Source organism: Haliotis rufescens, unplaced genomic scaffold (genome assembly GCF_023055435.1).
Source record: "Haliotis rufescens isolate VD_foot unplaced genomic scaffold, xgHalRufe1.0.p SCAF_14, whole genome shotgun sequence".
Lineage (NCBI taxonomy): Eukaryota > Metazoa > Mollusca > Gastropoda > Lepetellida > Haliotidae > Haliotis > Haliotis rufescens.
The window spans coordinates 20,840,689-20,863,259 of NW_025963824.1; the positions used below are offsets into that span (position 1 = coordinate 20,840,689).

Genomic DNA, 22,571 nt, shown 5'->3' on the forward strand with positions numbered 1-22,571 from the left:
TATCAAATTGTCCAGTAGGTGGTATGCATTATTGGTATCAAATTGTCCAGTAGGTGGTATGCATTATTGATATCAAATTGTCCAGTAGAGGGTATGCATTATTGGTACCAAATTGTACAGTAGATGGTATGCATTATTGATATCAAATTGTACAGTAGATGGTATGCATTATTGATATCAAATTGTCCAGTAGGTGGTATGCATTATTGGTATCAAATTGTCCAGTAGATGGTATGCATTATTGGTATCAAATTGTACAGTAGATGGTATGCATTATTGGTATCAAATTGTCCAGTAGATGGTATGCATTATTGGTATCAAATTGTACAGTAGATGGTATGCATTATTGATATCAAATTGTCCAGTAGGTGGTATGCATTATTGGTATCAAATTGTCCAGTAGAGGGTATGCATTATTGATATCAAATTGTACAGTAGATGGTATGCATTATTGGTATCAAATTGTACAGTAGATGGTATGCATTATTGATATCAAATTGTCCAGTAGATGGTATGCATTATTGGTATCAAATTGTACAGTAGATGGTATGCATTATTGATATCAAATTGTCCAGTAGGTGGTATGCATTTTTTATATCAAATTATTGAGTAGATTGCAAACATTATTGATATCAGATTGTCCAGTAGATTGTACACATTATTGATATCAGATTGTCCAGTAGGTGGTGTGCATTACTGATATCAAATTTTCCAGTAGATATTATGCATAATTGACATCAGATTGTCCAGTAGGTGGTGTGCATTACTGATATCAAATTGTCCAGTAGATACTACACATAATTGACATCAGATTGTCCAGTAGGTGGTGTGCATTTCTGATATCAAATTTTCAGTAGATACTACGCATAATTGACATCAGATTGTCCAGTAGGTGGTGTGCATTACTGATATCAAATTGTCCAGTAGATACTACGCATAATTGACATCAGATTGTCCAGTAGGTGGTGTGCATTATTGATATCAAGTTGTCCAGTAGGTGGTATGCATTATTGATATCAGGTTGTCCAGAAGATGGTATGCATTATTGATATCAAATTGTCCAGTAGATTGTACACATTATTGATATCAGATTGTCCAGAAGTTGGTGTGCATTATTGATATCAAATTGTCAAGTAGGTTGTACACATTATTGATATCAGATTGTCCAGAAGTTGGTGTGCATTATTGATATCACAGTGTCCAGTAGGTTGTACACATTATTGATATCAGATTGTCAAGTAGCAGTATGTATTATTGATATCAAATTGTTGAGTAGATTGTACACATTATTTATATCAGATTGTCCAGAAGTTGGTGTGCATTATTGATATTAAAGTGTCCAGTTGATTGTACACATTATTGATATCACATTGTCCAGTAGATAGTATGTATTATTGATATCAAATTGTTGAGTAGATTGTACACATTATTGACATCAAAGTCTCCAGTAGATTGTACACATTATTGATATCAGATTTTCCTGTAGATGGTATGCATTATTGATATTAGATTGTCCAGTAGGTGATAGGCATTATTGATATCAAATTGTCCAGTAGATTGTACACATTATTGATATCAGATTGTCCAGAAGTTGGTGTGCATTATTGATATCAATTTGTCCAGTAAATTGTACACATTATTGATATCAGATTGTCCAGAATTTGGTTTGCATTATTGATATCAAAGTGTCCAGTAGTTTGTACACATTATTGATATCAAATTGTCCAGTAGATTGTATGCATTATTGATATCACAGTGCGCAGTAGATTGTACACAATATTGATATCAGATTGTCCAGAAGTTGTTGTGGATTATTGATATCAAATTGTCCGGTAGGTTGTACACATTTTTTATCAGATTGTCCAGTAGATGGTGTGCATTATTGATATCAAATTGTCCAGTATGTTGTACACATTATTGATATCAGATTGTCCAGTAGATGGTGTGCATTTTTTATATCAAAGTGTCAAGTAGATTGTACACATTATTGATAGCTGATTGTCCAGAAGTTGGTGTGCATTATTGATATCAAAGTGTTCAGTAGATTGTACACATTATTGATATCAGATTGTCCAGTAGGTGGTATGCACTATTCATATTATCAAATTGTCCAATAGATACTTAACATAATTGACATCAGATTGTCCAGAAGATGGTATGCATTATTGATATCAGATTGTCCAGAAGTTGGTGTGCATTATTGATATCAAATTGTCAAGGAGATTGTACACATTATTGATATCAGATTGTGGTGTGCACTATTCATATTAAAGTGTGAGCATGTTGCATACATTATTGATATCAAATGTCTCAGTAGATGGTATGCATTATTGATATCAAATTGTCCAGTGGATTCTATGCATTATTGATATCAAATTGTCCAGTCGATCTATGTTTTATTGATATCAAATTGTCTAGTAGATGGTTTGCGTTATTGATATCAAATTGTCCAATAGGTGATATGCATTATTGATATCAAATGTCCCAATAGGTGGTACACATTATTGGTATTAAATGTCTGTGGCATCTACAGGTATATGACAAATGATGTACTGTGGAGGATATGTTTGGGTTAATTTTGCATAGATCAAAATTTTCATAAAAATATTAACTGATTGGCTCAAGAACCCAGGCATCTTTCATTTGAATCGGGCGGTCAAAGATCGGTTAACAGTCCCTGATGTATAACTCAATTCCGCACTCACTGAACATTTTACAGAATTCTCCGCTTGATGCACAAATGATGAATTATTCTGCCATGGAATTGGTCAAAACCACTCCAGAAATGTACCATGTGAATAGAAAACTGGTTCTCAATATATTATAGTTGCACAGGATTATAAATATTATTATTTGTGGCTGCAGAATTCAGCAGGGACTGGCTCAGGGATCATGTTGTATAATCCCATCGTCTGCAATACTCTCGAAAAAATGGTGACCTGTCTAGACCAGGCAAATAGCGGATGATAATATGAGCAACGTTGGGCAAGATGACAGTCACTCAATCAGTCTGACCACTGGCAACATTAGTCCAGCACATAGTCTAACCTGGTCCCCATGGGGGCTGGTTAGGGATATATTTGGTGTGTCATCTCCTGACATGCATGCATAAATCAGGCTTGCAGAGGGCCGAAACTGAAACTGGGCTGACTTTGCCTCACAACTCAACTCTACAACATCCAAAATCAGACAAGGAGGCAATTTATACAGTGTCAATTTATTCCGTGTTTATTATACAGTGGCAATTTATTTGTTTTCACAAGTTGTACATAAAGTAGAGACAGTATTACTGGCCCCAACTTCCAGACTTGTACTGGTGTGTGAGCCTCCACCACCACCAGCACATGGGGCTGAAGTTAGCCTGGAGGACCACACCTGCCAGATGCTGCTCTACTTCATGGCTGCATCATGTAAGTAGCCGCAGCCATGCAGCCCCTCGTCTAAACACTGACAGGAAATTAATGTAAGAAGCTCTTGCTGTCTATGAGGTTATTTTCACTAATCTCCTGCTTACCCAGATCTTCAGCTGGCTGGGCGTGTGGTGGTCAGTGTGGCTACTACCCAGTCTAGGTATGTGTGTTTAGCAATGCATAGACATTCACAGGGAGACACTTGATCATATATTTACCCCACACGTTATGGACCAGTAGAGCTTTTATAATGGTGTGACATGTGTCGTCCATCATGTTTACATTTCTGCCATATATGAACAAATGCTAATGGATACTAACAAACTTTTATGTAGAGATTATCACTACTAAAGACCATTATCAAATCGGTCAAAGTTCACATTAAAGTTAAAGTGAAAAAAAGAAGTCCAGGTTTATTTTCAGGTGATAACTTGAGACAAATTGACTTGACAGACGTTGATGTTATTGAGATACCTAGTCAAGTAGGTCAGTACTAAGTAGGACTGCGCGGTATAAACGGCTGTACTGCAATACGCTTTGCGAACGGCATGTATCGCAATTTTCCTTCTCTGTGTTCCAGTATATTGGGGAAAAAAAAATAAAACAAGTTTCATTAGTAATTGTATCCTTTCGAAATTGATTGACAAAATGACCGAAACGCAGAAGTGATTGTTATCAAATTTGTTATCTCCCCTGCCTGTATCCTTGACTCAAAATAATGGTGCCAGACCATGCAGAATAATATATATTATATCATGAAGAAAATAGGTTCTGCATGTACCAAACACTTTAGCTCCCGATATTTCACAATATGAATCGCAATACCGATACCTCTATCGAGACCCGTGAAGGTCTGGGTTAGAATTGGTATTCAGCAACTCATGCTTACCGTAAAAGGCGACTATGTTTGTCGTAAGAGGCGACTCATGAGATCATGTGGTCAGGTTCGCTGACTTGGTTGATGCATGTTATCGTATCCCAATTGCATAGATCGATGCTCATGATGCCAATCACTTTATTGTCTGGTCCAGACTCAAGTATTTACAGATTGCCGTCATATAGCTGGAATATTGCTGAGTGCGGTGTTATACAACAAACAAACATACCTGTCTTGCAAGATATTCCATTATTGTTGTACAGCCTTACTACTAAGTAGGTCAAAGGCCATCAGCATTATGCTTTGTTTATTAACTGATGTGAGCTGTCTGTAATTAGTAGAGACATTATATGTATATATACAACACATATTGACTCATGTGAGCTGTCTGTAATTAGTAGAGACATTATATGTATATATACAACACATAGTGACTGATGTGAGCTGTCTGTAATTAGTAGAGACATTATATGTATATATACAACACATAGTGACTGATGTGAGCTGTCTGTAATTAGTAGAGACATTATATGTATATATACAACACATATTGACTGATGTGAGCTGTCTGTAATTAGTAGAGACATTATATGTATATATACAACACATAGTGACTGATGTGAGCTGTCTGTAATTAGTAGAGACATTATATGTATATATACAACACATAGTGACTGATGTGAGCTGTCTGTAATTAGTAGAGACATTATATGTATATATATACAACACATATTGACAGATGTGAGCTGTCTGTAATTAGTAGAGACATTATATGTATATATACAACACATATTGACAGATGTGGAATGCGGCCGGGCTTAACTCCCACAGCCACGAATTAAAAGCTAGATTTAAACTAAAACAAGGACCACACATAGCGTGCATCCAGGAAACTAAATTCTCCAATAAATCCAAATTTCACCTACCAAACTACAACATAGTCAGACATGATCGACCTAAAACCAAAATAATAAGAGCATCAGGTGGCCTACTAATACTAATTAGAGAAGACATAAGCTACGAGGAAATCAAAATAAACACCCCAAACCTAGAAGCCAATGGTATCCAAATCACCCTTAAAAACCAAAAAATAAACATCATAAACATCTACCACTGGCAACAACAGAAAATCCAACCGGAGGATCTAAACATACTCACAAAGATAGGCAACAAATCTACCATCTTTCTAGGAGACTTCAACGCCCACCACCCTTCCTGGGGCACGGGAGATAAACTAGATAATCACGGCAAACTAATATCAGAATGGATAGAAACAAATAATTTAGTACTACTAAATAACAACCAACCTACCAGATACGACAAAAACAATAAAAACATGTCGGCTATCGACCTAACCATATGTACAGCAGACTTAGCTCAAAGTACCCAATGGGAAGTTCACGACGCCCCCCTAGGAAGTGATCACTTCCCCATAAACATAACCATAGGAAACACTAACGTCCCAAATCAATCCGAAAGTTCAGAACCTAAATTTAACTACAACCAGGCTAACTGGGATAAATTCCAAGACATATGCAACCAAGCTAACCTAGTAGAACTAGAAAATAGTGACCCAGAAATATATTGCCAAAACCTAACGGACTTCATAATAAACGCAGCCAAAAGCGCAATCCCCTTTAAAAAACCCAATAAATCGGGTAGGCCCTCTGTACCCTGGTGGAACGAGGAAATAGACCTAACTAGACAAAAACGTAAAACAGCCTTCAACAAAGCCAAACGCGACCATAACCACATACCAGTAGCTCACCAACTAAACCACCAGGTACAAAACCTAGTTAAAATAGCAAAAACTAGAGACTGGAAAAAATTCTGTGAGGGATTAAACAACCGTACAGACGCCAGAACGGTCTGGCGTAAAATCCACGCCGTTAGAGGCCTAAAACGTCACCAAAAGACACCTAACATAAATAACTCAACAACCCCTAGCGAAAAAGCAGACAACCTAGCAAACCACTTTTCGGCCACAAGCAGTAATAACAATTTCAGTGACAAATTCCAACTAAAACTTAAAACAGAAACCAAACCTAGCCAAGACCCAAATAATGACGCCCTAGAAATAAATCAGCCGTACACAATAGAAGAACTCAATTATGTACTCCAAAATAGGAAAAAGGGAACAGCCCCAGGACTAGACCTAACCTCCTTCCAAATATTAAAAAAACTCCCCCCTAAATTACTCCAGACACTACTCAAACTATATAACCTAATCTACATAAAAGGCCATGTACCAACCCCCTGGAAAGAGGCGCTAATCATACCTATTCCCAAACCCGGTAAACCAACCAACCAAGCTAACTCTTATAGACCAATCTCTCTTACTTCCAACCTTTGCAAAGTAATGGAATCCATGGCCAAAAATAGACTTCAACACTATCTATCTCAAAATAACATAATAAACTCAGATCAAAGCGGTTTCACTCCTGGCCGCTCCACCCTAGATAACCTCGCTCGTCTCGAACAGGATATTAAAACCGGTCAACTAAACAAACAATACACAACAGGCATCTTTCTGGACTTCTCTAAAGCCTTTGATATGGTATGGCATAACGGATTAATCCAAAAACTTAAAAAAATAGGACTTAAAGGTCAAATCGTAAACTACATCCAAAGCTTCCTCCAAAACCGCAAAATTACAGTGGGTATAGACCAGGCCTTGTCAGAGCAGTGTCCCCTGGAAAACGGCACCCCTCAAGGCAGCATTCTTAGCCCCACACTTTTTAACATAATGATAAACGACCTATTTGATGGCTTATCCCCCAAAATAAACACCTCAAAATTTGCGGATGACGGAGCCCTATGGATCCGCTCCAAAAGTATCTTAACATCTCAGGACTTACTACAAAAATCCCTAAACAAAATACAAAACTGGGCAGACAAATGGGGCTTCTCCCTAAACTCCGAAAAAACGACAGGAATAGTATTCAAACACAAAAATATGAGACGGGCCTCCCCTCTCCTCAAACTAAACAATAAACCAATCATATTTCAAAAGCAAACTAAATTCCTAGGTCTAATCTTCGACGAGCATCTCTCCTGGGATGCTCACGTCCAAAACCTAACCACCAGATGTAGCAAAGATCTAAACACACTAAGATGCCTAACCGGCTCCAACTGGGGAGCCTCTAAAGATACCCTCCTCAGCCTCTACACATCCCTAATCAGATCTAAACTAGACTACGGCTGTGCCATATACGATACCCTAAACGAAACCCTAACCAAAAAACTAGATTCAATACAATATCAAGCCCTCAAACTAGTAACACGTACTCAACATGGCACCTCCCTCACATCACTTCAGGCCCTTACAGGAGAAATGCCACTAAATTTACGTAGACAACACTTAACACTAAACTTCTGGGCAGCATCTCAATCAAACCCCCTTCTCCAAAACATGCTAAACCAAAACATACGTCCCCAAAACCAGGCACTAACTAGAAAACACCCTCTACTCACCCCAATATCCCAACGAATAATAAACTACCATAACGAACACCAAATAGGAAACCAACAACAAAACTGCAAACAATCAAACGTATTCACCCCAAAACTTAAAATCCCCAAAATAGACACATCCCTAGCCAACACAATAAACAAACAAACCGACCCAAACCTAGCTAAAAGCACATCACTAGCTTACATCCATCAAAAATGGCCAAATTGGTGTCACATATACACAGACGGATCCGCTGATCCGATCACAAATCACACAGGTTTCGGAGTCCATACAGCCCAACCAGTCAAAAATACTCAATCCTTCCGACTCCCAAACAACCAATCTATATTCACCGCAGAGCTCATGGGTATCGCCACGGCGCTCCACAACCATCACACCAAAAACCAAAAAAAAATCTTAATACTCTCAGACTCACTAAGCGGACTTCAGGCCCTCCAAAACAAAAACACCAAAAACCGCCCCAAATTAATAAACCAAATTCTCAAAAGCGTAAACAAACTAACAGAGGCAGGCAAAAACATACAACTTATCTGGATACCAGCTCACGTAGGAATTTACGGGAATGAAAACGCAGACAGAGCCGCAAAACAATCCCTAAAAATACCAGACATAAGCCTTAAGCTACCAATATCTAAAGCAGAAATCAAAAGTATAAACAAACGTAAAATCACCCAAAAATGGCATAACCTCTATCAAAACACAAAAACCCAAATCCTAAAAACCCTCAAAAAACCCCTCACCAAACCAAAAATCCTCCATCCCTCCAAAAAAATCGATAGAATAATCACCAAACTCCAAACAGGACACACCAAACTAAATAACCACCTTCTAAAACTAAAAAAACACGCAAACGGGAAGTGCCCACACTGCACTCACCCAGAAACAATAGACCACGTACTACTACATTGCACCCACTACCTCACACAACGTACAACATTACAAACCAACCTAAATCCAAATAACGCTCTTACCTTAGAAGCAATCCTTAACCCCCAAAATAAAATAGAAAACTTCAAAGCCCTAGGCATTTACCTAACCAAAACAGAACTAATTAACCGTATTTAAAACTTCACTAAACCACCAACACTAAACATCCAAAAAACATCAACTCACCCCCACACACTCCCTTAGTCCCAACCACTCCCCCAAGGCATGTATTCCAAATCTCAAAATTTCAAAACTTTATATAAGCAACCACTAAACCCCCCTCCTTGGTTGCACTCCTCTCGCTACCACTTTTATACCACTAAATGGCCCGGCCGGGCCCGTGTGCGAAATACGCTCCAGTCGGAAAGCGCACGTAAAATCTCCTAATATAAGTAAGTAAGTAAGTAACAGATGTGAGCTGTCTGTAATTAGTAGAGACATTATATGTATATATACAACACATATTGACTGATGTGAGCTCTCTGTAATTAGTAGAGACATTATATGTATATATACAACACATATTGACTGATGTGAGCTGTCTGTAATTAGTAGAGACATTATATGTATATATACAACACATATTGACTGATGTGAGCTGTCTGTAATTAGTAGAGACATTATATGTATATATATACAACACATATTGACAGATGTGAGCTGTCTGTAATTAGTAGAGACATTATATGTATATATACAACACATATTGACAGATGTGAGCTGTCTGTAATTAGTAGAGACATTATATGTATATATACAACACATAGTGACTGATGTGAGCTGTCTGTAATTAGTAGAGACATTATATGTATATATACAACACATATTGACAGATGTGAGCTGTCTGTAATTAGTAGAGACATTATATGTATATATACACCACATATTGACCGATGTGAGCTCTCTGTAATTAGTAGAGACATTATATGTATATATATAACACATATTGACTGATGTGAGCTGTCTGTAATTAGTAGAGACATTATATGTATATATACAACACATAGTGACTGATGTGAGCTGTCTGTAATTAGTAGAGACATTATATGTATATATACAACACATAGTGACTGATGTGAGCTGTCTGTAATTAGTAGAGACATTATATGTATATATACAACACATAGTGACTGATGTGAGCTGTCTGTAATTAGTAGAGACATTATATGTATATATACAACACATAGTGACTGATGTGAGCTGTCTGTAATTAGTAGAGACATTATATGTATATATACAACACATAGTGACTGATGTGAGCTGTCTGTAATTAGTAGAGACATTATATGTATATATACAACACATAGTGACTGATGTGAGCTGTCTGTAATTAGTAGAGACATTATATGTATATATACAACACATAGTGACTGATGTGAGCTGTCTGTAATTAGTAGAGACATTATATGTATATATACAACACATAGTGACTGATGTGAGCTGTCTGTAATTAGTAGAGACATTATATGTATATATACAACACATAGTGACTGATGTGAGCTGTCTGTAATTAGTAGAGACATTATATGTATATATACAACACATAGTGACTGATGTGAGCTGTCTGTAATTAGTAGAGACATTATATGTATATATACAACACATAGTGACTGATGTGAGCTGTCTGTAATTAGTAGAGACATTATATGTATATATACAACACATATTGACAGATGTGAGCTGTCTGTAATTAGTAGAGACATTATATGTATATATACACCACATATTGACGGATGTGAGCTCTCTGTAATTAGTAGAGACATTATATGTATATATACAACACATATTGACAGATGTGAGCTGTCTGTAATTAGTAGAGACATTATATGTATATATACAACACATAGTGACTGATGTGAGCTGTCTGTAATTAGTAGAGACATTATATGTATATATACAACACATATTGACAGATGTGAGCTGTCTGTAATTAGTAGAGACATTATATGTATATATACACCACATATTGACGGATGTGAGCTCTCTGTAATTAGTAGAGACATTATATGTATATATATAACACATATTGACTGATGTGAGCTGTCTGTAATTAGTAGAGACATTATATGTATATATACAACACATAGTGACTGATGTGAGCTGTCTGTAATTAGTAGAGACATTATATGTATATATACAACACATAGTGACTGATGTGAGCTGTCTGTAATTAGTAGAGACATTATATGTATATATACAACACATAGTGACTGATGTGAGCTGTCTGTAATTAGTAGAGACATTATATGTATATATACAACACATATTGACAGATGTGAGCTGTCTGTAATTAGTAGAGACATTATATGTATATATACACCACATATTGACGGATGTGAGCTCTCTGTAATTAGTAGAGACATTATATGTATATATACAACACATATTGACAGATGTGAGCTGTCTGTAATTAGTAGAGACATTATATGTATATATACAACACATAGTGACTGATGTGAGCTGTCTGTAATTAGTAGAGACATTATATGTATATATACAACACATATTGACAGATGTGAGCTGTCTGTAATTAGTAGAGACATTATATGTATATATACACCACATATTGACGGATGTGAGCTCTCTGTAATTAGTAGAGACATTATATGTATATATATAACACATATTGACTGATGTGAGCTGTCTGTAATTAGTAGAGACATTATATGTATATATACAACACATAGTGACTGATGTGAGCTGTCTGTAATTAGTAGAGACATTATATGTATATATACAACACATAGTGACTGATGTGAGCTGTCTGTAATTCGTAGAGACATTATATGTATATATACAACACATAGTGACTGATGTGAGCTGTCTGTAATTAGTAGAGACATTATATGTATATATACAACACATAGTGACTGATGTGAGCTGTCTGTAATTAGTAGAGACATTATATGTATATATACAACACATAGTGACTGATGTGAGCTGTCTGTAATTAGTAGAGACATTATATGTATATATACAACACATAGTGACTGATGTGAGCTGTCTGTAATTAGTAGAGACATTATATGTATATATACAACACATAGTGACTGATGTGAGCTGTCTGTAATTAGTAGAGACATTATATGTATATATACAACACATAGTGACTGATGTGAGCTGTCTGTAATTAGTAGAGACATTATATGTATATATACAACACATAGTGACTGATGTGAGCTGTCTGTAATTAGTAGAGACATTATATGTATATATACAACACATATTGACAGATGTGAGCTGTCTGTAATTAGTAGAGACATTATATGTATATATACACCACATATTGACGGATGTGAGCTCTCTGTAATTAGTAGAGACATTATATGTATATATACAACACATAGTGACTGATGTGAGCTGTCTGTAATTAGTAGAGACATTATATGTATATATACACCACATATTGACGGATGTGAGCTCTCTGTAATTAGTAGAGACGCTCTATATCACATGACAAAACTATCTAGCTGATAAGTGAGTAAGTGAGTGAGTATGGTTTTATGCTGCTTTTAGCAATATTCAAGCAATATCACGGCGGGGGACACCAGAAATGTGCTTCACACATTGTACCCGTGTCGGGGATTGAACCCGGGTTTTCGGCATGACGAGCGAACGCTTTAACCACTAGGCTACCGCCCCTCTAGCTTATAAGTACAAGATGATATGTGTTAATGTTCAAGTTGATCACATGATATCTACAGCTAGTGGAGTGCAAGTTTGTGGTGGTTTCTGCTTTCAGATATCCAAGATGTGGAAGAAGATTCTGGCTGTGTTAGTTGGCCTGGTGATTGGGTACTGGCTGTACGATGACTTTGATCCAGGTGAGTAGGATGTGTCAGTTGGCCTGGTGATTGGGTACTGGCTGTACGATGACTTTGATCCAGGTGAGTAGGATGTGTCAGTTGGCCTGGTGATTGGGTACTAGCTGTACGATGACTTTGATCCAGGTGAGTAGGATGTGTTAGTTGGCCTGGTGATTGGGTACTGGCTGTACAATGACTTTGATCCAGGTGAGTAGACTGTGTCAGTTGGCCTGGTGATTGGGTACTGGCTGTACGATGACTTTGATCAAGGTGAGTAGGATGTGTCAGTTGGCCTGGTGATTGGGTACTGGCTGTACGATGACTTTGATCAAGGTGAGTAGGATGTGTCAGTTGGCCTGGTGATTGGGTACTGGCTGTACGATGACTTTGATCCAGGTGAGTAGGATGTGTCAGTTGGCCTGGTGATTGGGTACTGGCTGTACGATGACTTTGATCCAGGTGAGTAGACTGTGTCAGTTGGCCTGGTGATTGGGTACTGGCTGTATGATGACTTTGATCCAGGTGAGTAGGATGTGTCAGTTGGCCTGGTGATTGGGTACTGGCTGTACGATGACTTTGATCCAGGTGAGTAGGATGTGTTAGTTGGCCTGGTGATTGGGTACTGGCTGTATGATGACTTTGATCCAGGTGAGTAAGATGTGTTAGTTGGCCTGGTGATTGGGTACTGGCTGTACGATGACTTTGATCCAGGTGAGTAGACTGTGTCAGTTGGCCTGGTGATTGGGTACTGGCTGTACGATGACTTTGATCCAGGTGAGTAGGATGTGTCAGTTGGCCTGGTGATTGGGTACTGGCTGTACAATGACTTTGATCAAGGTGAGTAGGATGTGTTAGTTGGCCTGGTGATTGGGTACTGGCTGTACGATGACTTTGATCCAGGTGAGTAAGATGTGTTAGTTGGCCTGGTGATTGGGTACTGGCTGTACGATGACTTTGATCCAGGTGAGTAGACTGTGTCAGTTGGCCTGGTGATTGGGTACTGGCTGTACTATGACTTTGATCCAGGTGAGTAGGATGTGTTAGTTGGCCTGGTGATTGGGTACTGGCTGTACGATGACTTTGATCCAGGTGAGTAGGATGTGTCAGTTGGCCTGGTGATTGGGTACTGGCTGTACGATGACTTTGATCCAGGTGAGTAGGCTTTGTCAGTTGGCCTGGTGATTGGGTACAGGCTGTACAATGACTTTGATCCAGGTGAGTAGGATGTGTCAGTTGGCCTGGTGATTGGGTACTGGCTGTACGATGACTTTGATCCAGGTGAGTAGGCTGTGTTAGTTGGCCTGGTGATTGGGTACTGGCTGTACGATGACTTTGATCCAGGTGAGTCTCAGCTCTGTGACCCTATTGCACCCTAGAATCTCAGCTTTGTGGACCCTATTGCACCCTAGAATAGCAGCTCTGTGGACCCTATTGCACCCTAGAATCTCAGCTTTGTGGACCCTATTGCACCCTAGAATCTCAGCTCTGTGGACCCTATTGCACCCTAGAATCTCAGCTTTGTGGACCCTATTGCACCCTAGAATCTCAGCTCTGTGGACCCTATTGCACCCTAGAATCTCAGCTCTGTGGACCCTATTGCGCCCTAGAATAGCAGCTCTGTGGACCCTATTGCACCCTAGAATCTCAGCTTTGTGGACCCTTTTGCGCCCTAGAATAGCAGCTCTGTGGACCCTATTGCACCCTAGAATCTCAGCTTTGTGGACCCTATTGCACCCTAGAATCTCAGCTCTGTGGACCCTATTGCACCCTAGAATCTCAGCTTTGTGGACCCTATTGCACCCTAGAATCTCAGCTCTGTGGACCCTGATTGCACCCTAGAATCTCAGCTCTGTGGACCCTATTGCACCCTAGAATCTCAGCTCTGTGGACCCTATTGCACCCTAGAATCTCAGCTCTGTGGACCCTATTGCGCCCTAGAATCTCAGCTCTGTGGACCCTATTGCGCCCTAGAATCTCAGCTCTGTGGACCCTATTGCGCCCTAGAATCTCAGCTCTGTGGACCCTATTGCACCCTAGAGTGAGTGAGTGAGTGAGTTGGGTTTAACGCCGCTTTTAACAGTATTCCAGTTATATCGCGGCCTGTCAGCTTAATGTGGGAGGAAAGCCCGAAGTGATGCAGGTCTCAGACGTTTACCACTTCGGTGAAACCCACGAGCACGGGTATGGTGCTGACAAACCTAGAAACATAATTGGGGCGAACCGGGATTCGAACCCACAATCATAGGTTTCTGGCGTGCCCAAGGGACGCAACTCTGCACAGCGAATCGCGGCGCCTTAGATGACTGGGCCACCCGTGCCCCCTATTGCACCCTAGAATCTCAGCTTTGTGGACCCTATTGCACCCTAGAATCTCAGCTCTGTTGACCCTATTGCACGCTAGAATCTCAGCTCTGTGGACCCTATTGCACCCTAGAATCTCAGCTCTGTGGTTATTACTACATGCTGTATTATACACTGCTGGGTTATTACAACATGCTGTACAGGATGCTGGGTTATTACAACCTGCTGTACAGGATGCTGGGTTATTACAACATGCTGTACAGGATGCTGGGTTATTACAACATGCTGTATTATACACTGCCGGGTTATTACAACATGTTGTACAGGATGCTGGGTTATTACAGCATGTTGTACAGGGTGCTGGGTTATTACAACATGCTGTACAGGATACTGGGTTATTACAACATGCTGTATTATACACTGCCGGGTTATTACAACCTGCTGTACGACATGCTTGGTTATTACAACATGCTGTATTATACACTGCCGGGTTATTACAACCTGCTGTACAGGATGCTGGGTTATTACCACATGCTGTATTATACACTGCTGGGTTATTACAACATGCTGTACAGGATGCTGGGTTATTACATATAGAATACTAAACAAGCTCCCGTGTAATACCAATTTTATGAAACGAGTGAATAGTTGTGGTATGTGACGAGAGAAAGCGAGTCAGATACCACAACTTTTCTCGAGTTTCATAAAATTGGTTTTACACGGGAGCGAGTTTAGTATTTTATTTATTACTTGCCATTTATAACGTTTTTAGAATTATACTGTTGAGTATGAATAGGCTGACACCTACACGATCCATGGCATAGTCCCCTTGAATTTAAAAGAATAATACTTCAAACACGTCAAAAGTTGAAATGTATGAATTTAATACCATACAACGGTCCACCTTTAGAATTCACAAAATTATCGTAGGGCTAAGACTTTTCGCAACTCACATACTTAAACTTACACTAAGGAGTGTCATTGTGCTACAGTGCGATCGCCTTGTGGAACGGGCCTTGCACCTCAAAGTTTACAATAATGTCACAATACCCGATGACGTAATTTGTGGAATTTTGTTGCAAGATCTGTTCGTCCGTCCGTCACATTTCGTTTCCGGAGCATAACTCAGAAACCTTTCAATATTTTTTCATGAAACTTTGCAGGTCTGTCAAGTCCATGCTGAACTGGTGCCTTTTGCTATTTAGAAATTTTAGACATTTTTATTTTTTACGTTTCCATGGCAACAAGATGGACTTAGGTTCTGTGAGAGTAGGTTTCGTTTCCGGAGCATAACTCATAAGCCGTTCAATATTTTTTCATCAAACTTTGCAGGTCTATCAGGTACATGCTGAACTGGTGCCTTTTGCTATTGAGAAATTTTAGTAATTTATATTTTTTACGTTTCCATGGCAACCAGGTGGACTTAGGTTCTGTGAGGGTAGGGTTCGTTTCCGGAGCATAACTCATAAACCGTTCAATATTTTTTCATCAAACTTTGCAGGTCTGTCAGGTGCATGCTGAACTGGTGCCTTTTGCTATTTAGAAATTTTAGAAACTTTTATTTTTTGGCAACATGGCAACAAGATGGACTTAGGTTCCAAACTCTTCTTTTTTTACAATTTCCATGACAAGTTCCACCTCAGTTAAAAAAAATTAGGGTTTGTTTAGATTTAATAATGTCATAAATCCTGAAACAGGGGCGGGGGATATAGCCACGTTACAACATGTTGTACAGGATGCTGGGTTATTACAACATGCTGTACAGGATGCTGGGTTATTACACCATGCTGTACGGGATGCTGGGTTATTACAACATGCTGTATTATACACTGCTTGGTTATTACAAAATGCTGTACAGGATTCTGGGTTATTACACAATGCTGTACAGGATTCTGGGTTATTATCCCCCGCCACGAAGTGGAAGGGGGATATAGGAATGGGTGCCGGCCAACCGGCCGGCACATTTTGTTTCCGGAGCAGATCTTGAAAACCATACCATATTTCTTCACCAAACTTGGCACATAGATAGATCTAGTGGTGAACTGGTGCCTTTTGATAGTTTGGGATTTTTAAAAAAAAAAAATTTTGAGTTTCCATGGCAACGACTTTGATTTAGACTGAAAATGGCGGTAGTCCTCGTTTCCGGAGCAGATCTTGAAAACCGTACCATATTTCTTCACCAAACTTGGCACATAGATAGGTCTAGTGGTGAACTGGTGCCTATTGATAGTTTGGGATTTTTAAAAAAAAAAAATTTTGAGTTTCCATGGCAACGACTTTGATTTAGACTGAAAATGGTGGTAGTCCTCGTTTCCGGAGCAGATCTTGAAAACCGTACCATATTTCTTCACCAAACTTGGCACATAGATAGGTCTAGTGGTGAACTGGTGACTTTTGATAGTTTGGGATTTTAAAAAAAGTTATTTTTTGAATTTTCATGGCAACGACTTTGATTTAGACTGAAAATGGAGGTAGTCCTCGCTTCCGGAGCAGATCTTGAAAACCGTACCATATTTCTTCACCAAACTTGGCACATAGATAGATCTAGTGGTGAACTGGTGCCTTTTGATAGTTTGGGATTTTTAAAAAAGTTATTTTTTGAGTTTCCATGGCAACGACTTTGATTTAGACTGAAAATGGAGGTAGTCCTCGTTTCCGGAGCAGATCTTGAAAACCGTACCATATTTCTTCACCAAACTTGGCACATAGATAGATCTAGTGGTGAACTGGTGCCTTTTGATAGTTTGGGGTTTTTAAAAAAGTTATTTTTTGAGTTTCCATGGCAACGACTTTGATTTAGACTGAAAATGGAGGTAGTCCTGGTTTCCGGAGCAGATCTTGAAAACCGTACCATATTTCTTCACCAAACTTGGCACATAGATAGGTCTAGTGGTGAACTGGTGCCTTTTGATAGTTTGGGATTTTTTAAAAAAAAAAATTTTGAGTTTCCATGGCAACGACTTTGATTTAGACTGAAAATGGAGGTAGTCCTCGTTTCCGGAGCAGATCTTGAAAACCGTACCATATTTCTTCACCAAATTGGCACATAGATAGGTCTAGTGGTGAACTGGTGACTTTTGATAGTTTGGCATGTTTAAAAATCAATATTTTTTGAGTTTCCATGGCACCGACTTTGATTTAGACTGAAAATGGCAGTAGTCCTCGTTTCCGGAGCAGATCTTGAAAACCGTACCATATTTCTTCACCAAACTTGGCACATAGATAGATCTAGTGGTGAACTGGTGCCTTTTGATAGTTTGGGATTTTTAAAAAAGTTATTTTTTGAGTTTCCATGGCAACGACTTTGATTTAGACTGAAAATGGAGGTAGTCCTGGTTTCCGGAGCAGATCTTGAAAACCGTACCATATTTCTTCACCAAACTTGGCACATAGATAGGTCTAGTGGTGAACTGGTGCCTTTTGATAGTTTGGGATTTTTTAAAAAAAAATTTTTTGAGTTTCCATGGCAACGACTTTGATTTAGACTGAAAATGGCGGTAGTCCTCGTTTCCGGAGCTGATCTTGAAAACCGTACCATATTTCTTCACCAAACTTGGCACATAGATAGGTCTAGTGGTGAACTGGTGACTTTTGATAGTTTGGCATGTTTAAAAATCAATATTTTTTGAGTTTCCATGGCACCGACTTTGATTTAGACTGAAAATGGCAGTAGTCCTCGTTTCCGGAGCAGATCTTGAAAACCGTACCATTTTTCTTCATCATATTTTGCACATTGATAGGTCTACTGGTGAACTGGTGCCTTTGGATAGTTTTGGATTTTTTTTAAAAGTTATTTTTCGAGTTTCCATGGCAACAACTTGATTTAGACTGAAAATGGAGGTAGTCCTCGTTTCCGGAGCAGATCTTGAAAACCGTACTATATTTCTTTACAAAAAAGCCCAGTGAACATAGTTCACAGGAGCTAATGCATTGCACACACCCGACATGTCATATTGGCGGGGGATGTGAGTATTTCACAATGCTGTACAGGATCCTGGGTTATTACTACATGCTGTACAGGATGCTGGGTTATTACATCATGTTGTACAGGATGCTTGGTTATTACATCATGTTGTACAGGATGCTGAGTTATTACAACATGTTGTACAGGGTGCTGGGTTATTACAACATGCTGTACAGGATGCTGGGTTATTACAACATGCTGTACAGGATGTTGGGTTATTACACCATGCTGTACAGGATCCTGGGTTATTACTACATGCTGTACAGGATGCTGGGTTATTACTACATGCTGTACAGGGTGCTGGGTTATTACAACATGCTGTACAGGATGCTGGGTTATTACACCATGTTGTACAGGATGCTGGGTTATTATAACATGCTGTACAGGATACTGGGTTATAACAACATGCTGTACAGGATGCTAGGTTATAACAACATGCTGTACAGGATGCTGGGTTGTTACAACATGTTGTACAGGGTGCTGGGTTATTACACCATGCTATACAGGATGCTGGGTTATTACAACATGCTGTACAGGATGCTGGGTTATTACACCATGTTGTACAGGATGCTTGGTTATTACAACATGCTTTACAGGATCCTGGGTCATTACACCATGTTGTACAGGATGCTTGGTTATTACAACATGCTGTACAGGATGCTGGGTTATTACAGCATGTTGTACAGGGTGCTGGGTTATTACAACATGCTGTACAGGATACTGGGTTATTACACCATGCTGTACAGGGTGCTGGGTTATTACAGCATGTTGTACAGGATACTGGGTTATTACAACATGCTGTACAGGATACTGGGTTATTACAACATGCTGTACGACATGCTTGGTTATTACAACATGCTGTATTATACACTGCTGGGTTATTACAACATGCTGTACAGGATGCTGAGTTATTACAACATGCTGTATTATACACTGCTGGGTTATTACAACATGCTTTACAGGATCCTGGGTCATTACACCATGTTGTACAGGATGCTTGGTTATTACAACATGCTGTACAGGATGCTGGGTTATTACAGCATGTTGTACAGGGTGCTGGGTTATTACAACATGCTGTACAGGATACTGGGTTATTACACCATGCTGTACAGGGTGCTGGGTTATTACAGCATGTTGTACAGGATACTGGGTTATTACAACATGCTGTACAGGATACTGGGTTATTACAACATGCTGTACGACATGCTTGGTTATTACAACATGCTGTATTATACACTGCTGGGTTATTACAACATGCTGTACAGGATGCTGAGTTATTACAACATGCTGTATTATACACTGCTGGGTTATTACAACATGCTGTACAACATGCTGGGTTATTACAACATGCTGTACAGGATGCTGGGTTATTACAACATGCTGTACAACATGCTGAGTTATAACAACATGCTGTACAGGATGCTGGGTTATTATAATATGCTGTACAGGATGCTAGGTTATAACAACATGCTGTACAGGATGCTGGGTTATTACAACATGCTGTATTATACACTGCTGGGTTATTACAACATGTTGTACAGGATGCTGGGTTATTACAACATGTTGTACAGGATGCTGGGTTATTACAACATGTTGTACAACATGCTGGGTTATAACAACATGCTGTACAGGATGCTGGGTTATTACACCTTGTTGTACAGGATGCTGGGTTATTATAACATGCTGTACAGGATACTGGGTTATAACAACATGCTGTACAGGATGCTGGGTTATTATAACATGCTGTACAGGATACTGGGTTATAACAACATGCTGTACAGGATGCTAGGTTATAACAACATGCTGTACAGGATGCTGGGTTGTTACAACATGTTGTACAGGGTGCTGGGTTATTACACCATGCTATACAGGATGCTGGGTTATTACAACATGCTGTACAGGATGCTGGGTTATTACACCATGTTGTACAGGATGCTTGGTTATTACAACATGCTTTACAGGATCCTGGGTCATTACACCATGTTGTACAGGATGCTTGGTTATTACAACATGCTGTACAGGATGCTGGGTTATTACAGCATGTTGTACAGGGTGCTGGGTTATTACAACATGCTGTACAGGATACTGGGTTATTACACCATGCTGTACAGGGTGCTGGGTTATTACAGCATGTTGTACAGGATACTGGGTTATTACAACATGCTGTACAGGATACTGGGTTATTACAACATGCTGTACGACATGCTTGGTTATTACAACATGCTGTATTATACACTGCTGGGTTATTACAACATGCTGTACAGGATGCTGAGTTATTACAACATGCTGTATTATACACTGATGGGTTATTACAACATGCTTTACAGGATCCTGGGTCATTACACCATGTTGTACAGGATGCTTGGTTATTACAACATGCTGTACAGGATGCTGGGTTATTACAGCATGTTGTACAGGGTGCTGGGTTATTACAACATGCTGTACAGGATACTGGGTTATTACACCATGCTGTACAGGGTGCTGGGTTATTACAGCATGTTATACAGGATACTGGGTTATTACAACATGCTGTACAGGATACTGGGTTATTACAACATGCTGTACGACATGCTTGGTTATTACAACATGCTGTATTATACACTGCTGGGTTATTACAACATGCTGTACAGGATGCTGAGTTATTACAACATGCTGTATTATACACTGCTGGGTTATTACAACATGCTGTACAACATGCTGGGTTATTACAACATGCTGTACAGGATGCTGGGTTATTACAACATGCTGTACAACATGCTGAGTTATAACAACATGCTGTACAGGATGCTGGGTTATTATAATATGCTGTACAGGATGCTAGGTTATAACAACATGCTGTACAGGATGCTGGGTTATTACAACATGCTGTATTATACACTGCTGGGTTATTACAACATGTTGTACAGGATGCTGGGTTATTACAACATGTTGTACAGGATGCTGGGTTATTACAACATGTTGTACAACATGCTGGGTTATAACAACATGCTGTACAGGATGCTTGGTTATTATAATATGCTGTACAGGATGCTAGGTTATAACAACATGCTGTACAGGATGCTAGGTTATAACAACATGCTGTACAGGATGCTAGGTTATAACAACATGCTGTACAGGATGCTGGGTTATTACAACATGCTGTATTATACACTGCTGGGTTATTACAACATGCTGTACAACATGCTGGGTTATTACAACATGCTGTACAGGATGCTGGGTTATTACAACATGCTGTACAGGATGCTAGGTTATAACAACATGCTGTACAGGATGCTGGGTTATAACAACATGCTGTATTATACACTGCTGGGTTATTACAACATGCTGTACAGGATGCTGGATTATTACAACATGCTGTACAGGATGCTGGGTTATTACAACATGCTGTACAACATGCTGAGTTATAACAACATGCTGTACAGGATGCTGGGTTATTACAACATGCTGTACAACATGCTGAGTTATAACAACATGCTGTACAGGATGCTGGGTTATTATAATATGCTGTACAGGATGCTAGGTTATAACAACATGCTGTACAGGATGCTGGGTTATTACAACATGCTGTATTATACACTGCTGGGTTATTACAACATGTTGTACAGGATGCTGGGTTATTATAATATGCTGTACAGGATGCTAGGTTATTACAACATGCTGTACAGGATGCTGGGTTATTACAACATGTTGTACAGGATGCTGGGTTATTACAACATGCTGTACAGGATGCTGGGTTATTACAACATGCTGTACAGGATGCTGGGTTATTACTACATGCTGTACAGGATGCTGGGTTATTACAACATGCTGT

The 22,571-nt window shown here is 39.2% G+C and overlaps 1 protein-coding gene across 5 annotated transcripts in view; it reads left to right on the forward strand.

Moving 5' to 3' along the window:
- Nucleotides 1-22,571, forward strand: part of LOC124116686 (hydroxysteroid 11-beta-dehydrogenase 1-like protein) — a 140,658-nt gene that overhangs the window by 95,933 nt on the left and 22,154 nt on the right. For all 5 annotated transcript variants that reach the window (XM_048395111.1, XM_048395112.1, XM_048395110.1 and 2 more), the window contains one exon: nucleotides 12,432-12,513. In XM_048395111.1, coding sequence (XP_048251068.1) covers nucleotides 12,441-12,513 — 73 coding nt within the window. In that variant the 5' untranslated portion in view covers nucleotides 12,432-12,440. The remainder of the gene's footprint in view (nucleotides 1-12,431; nucleotides 12,514-22,571) is intronic.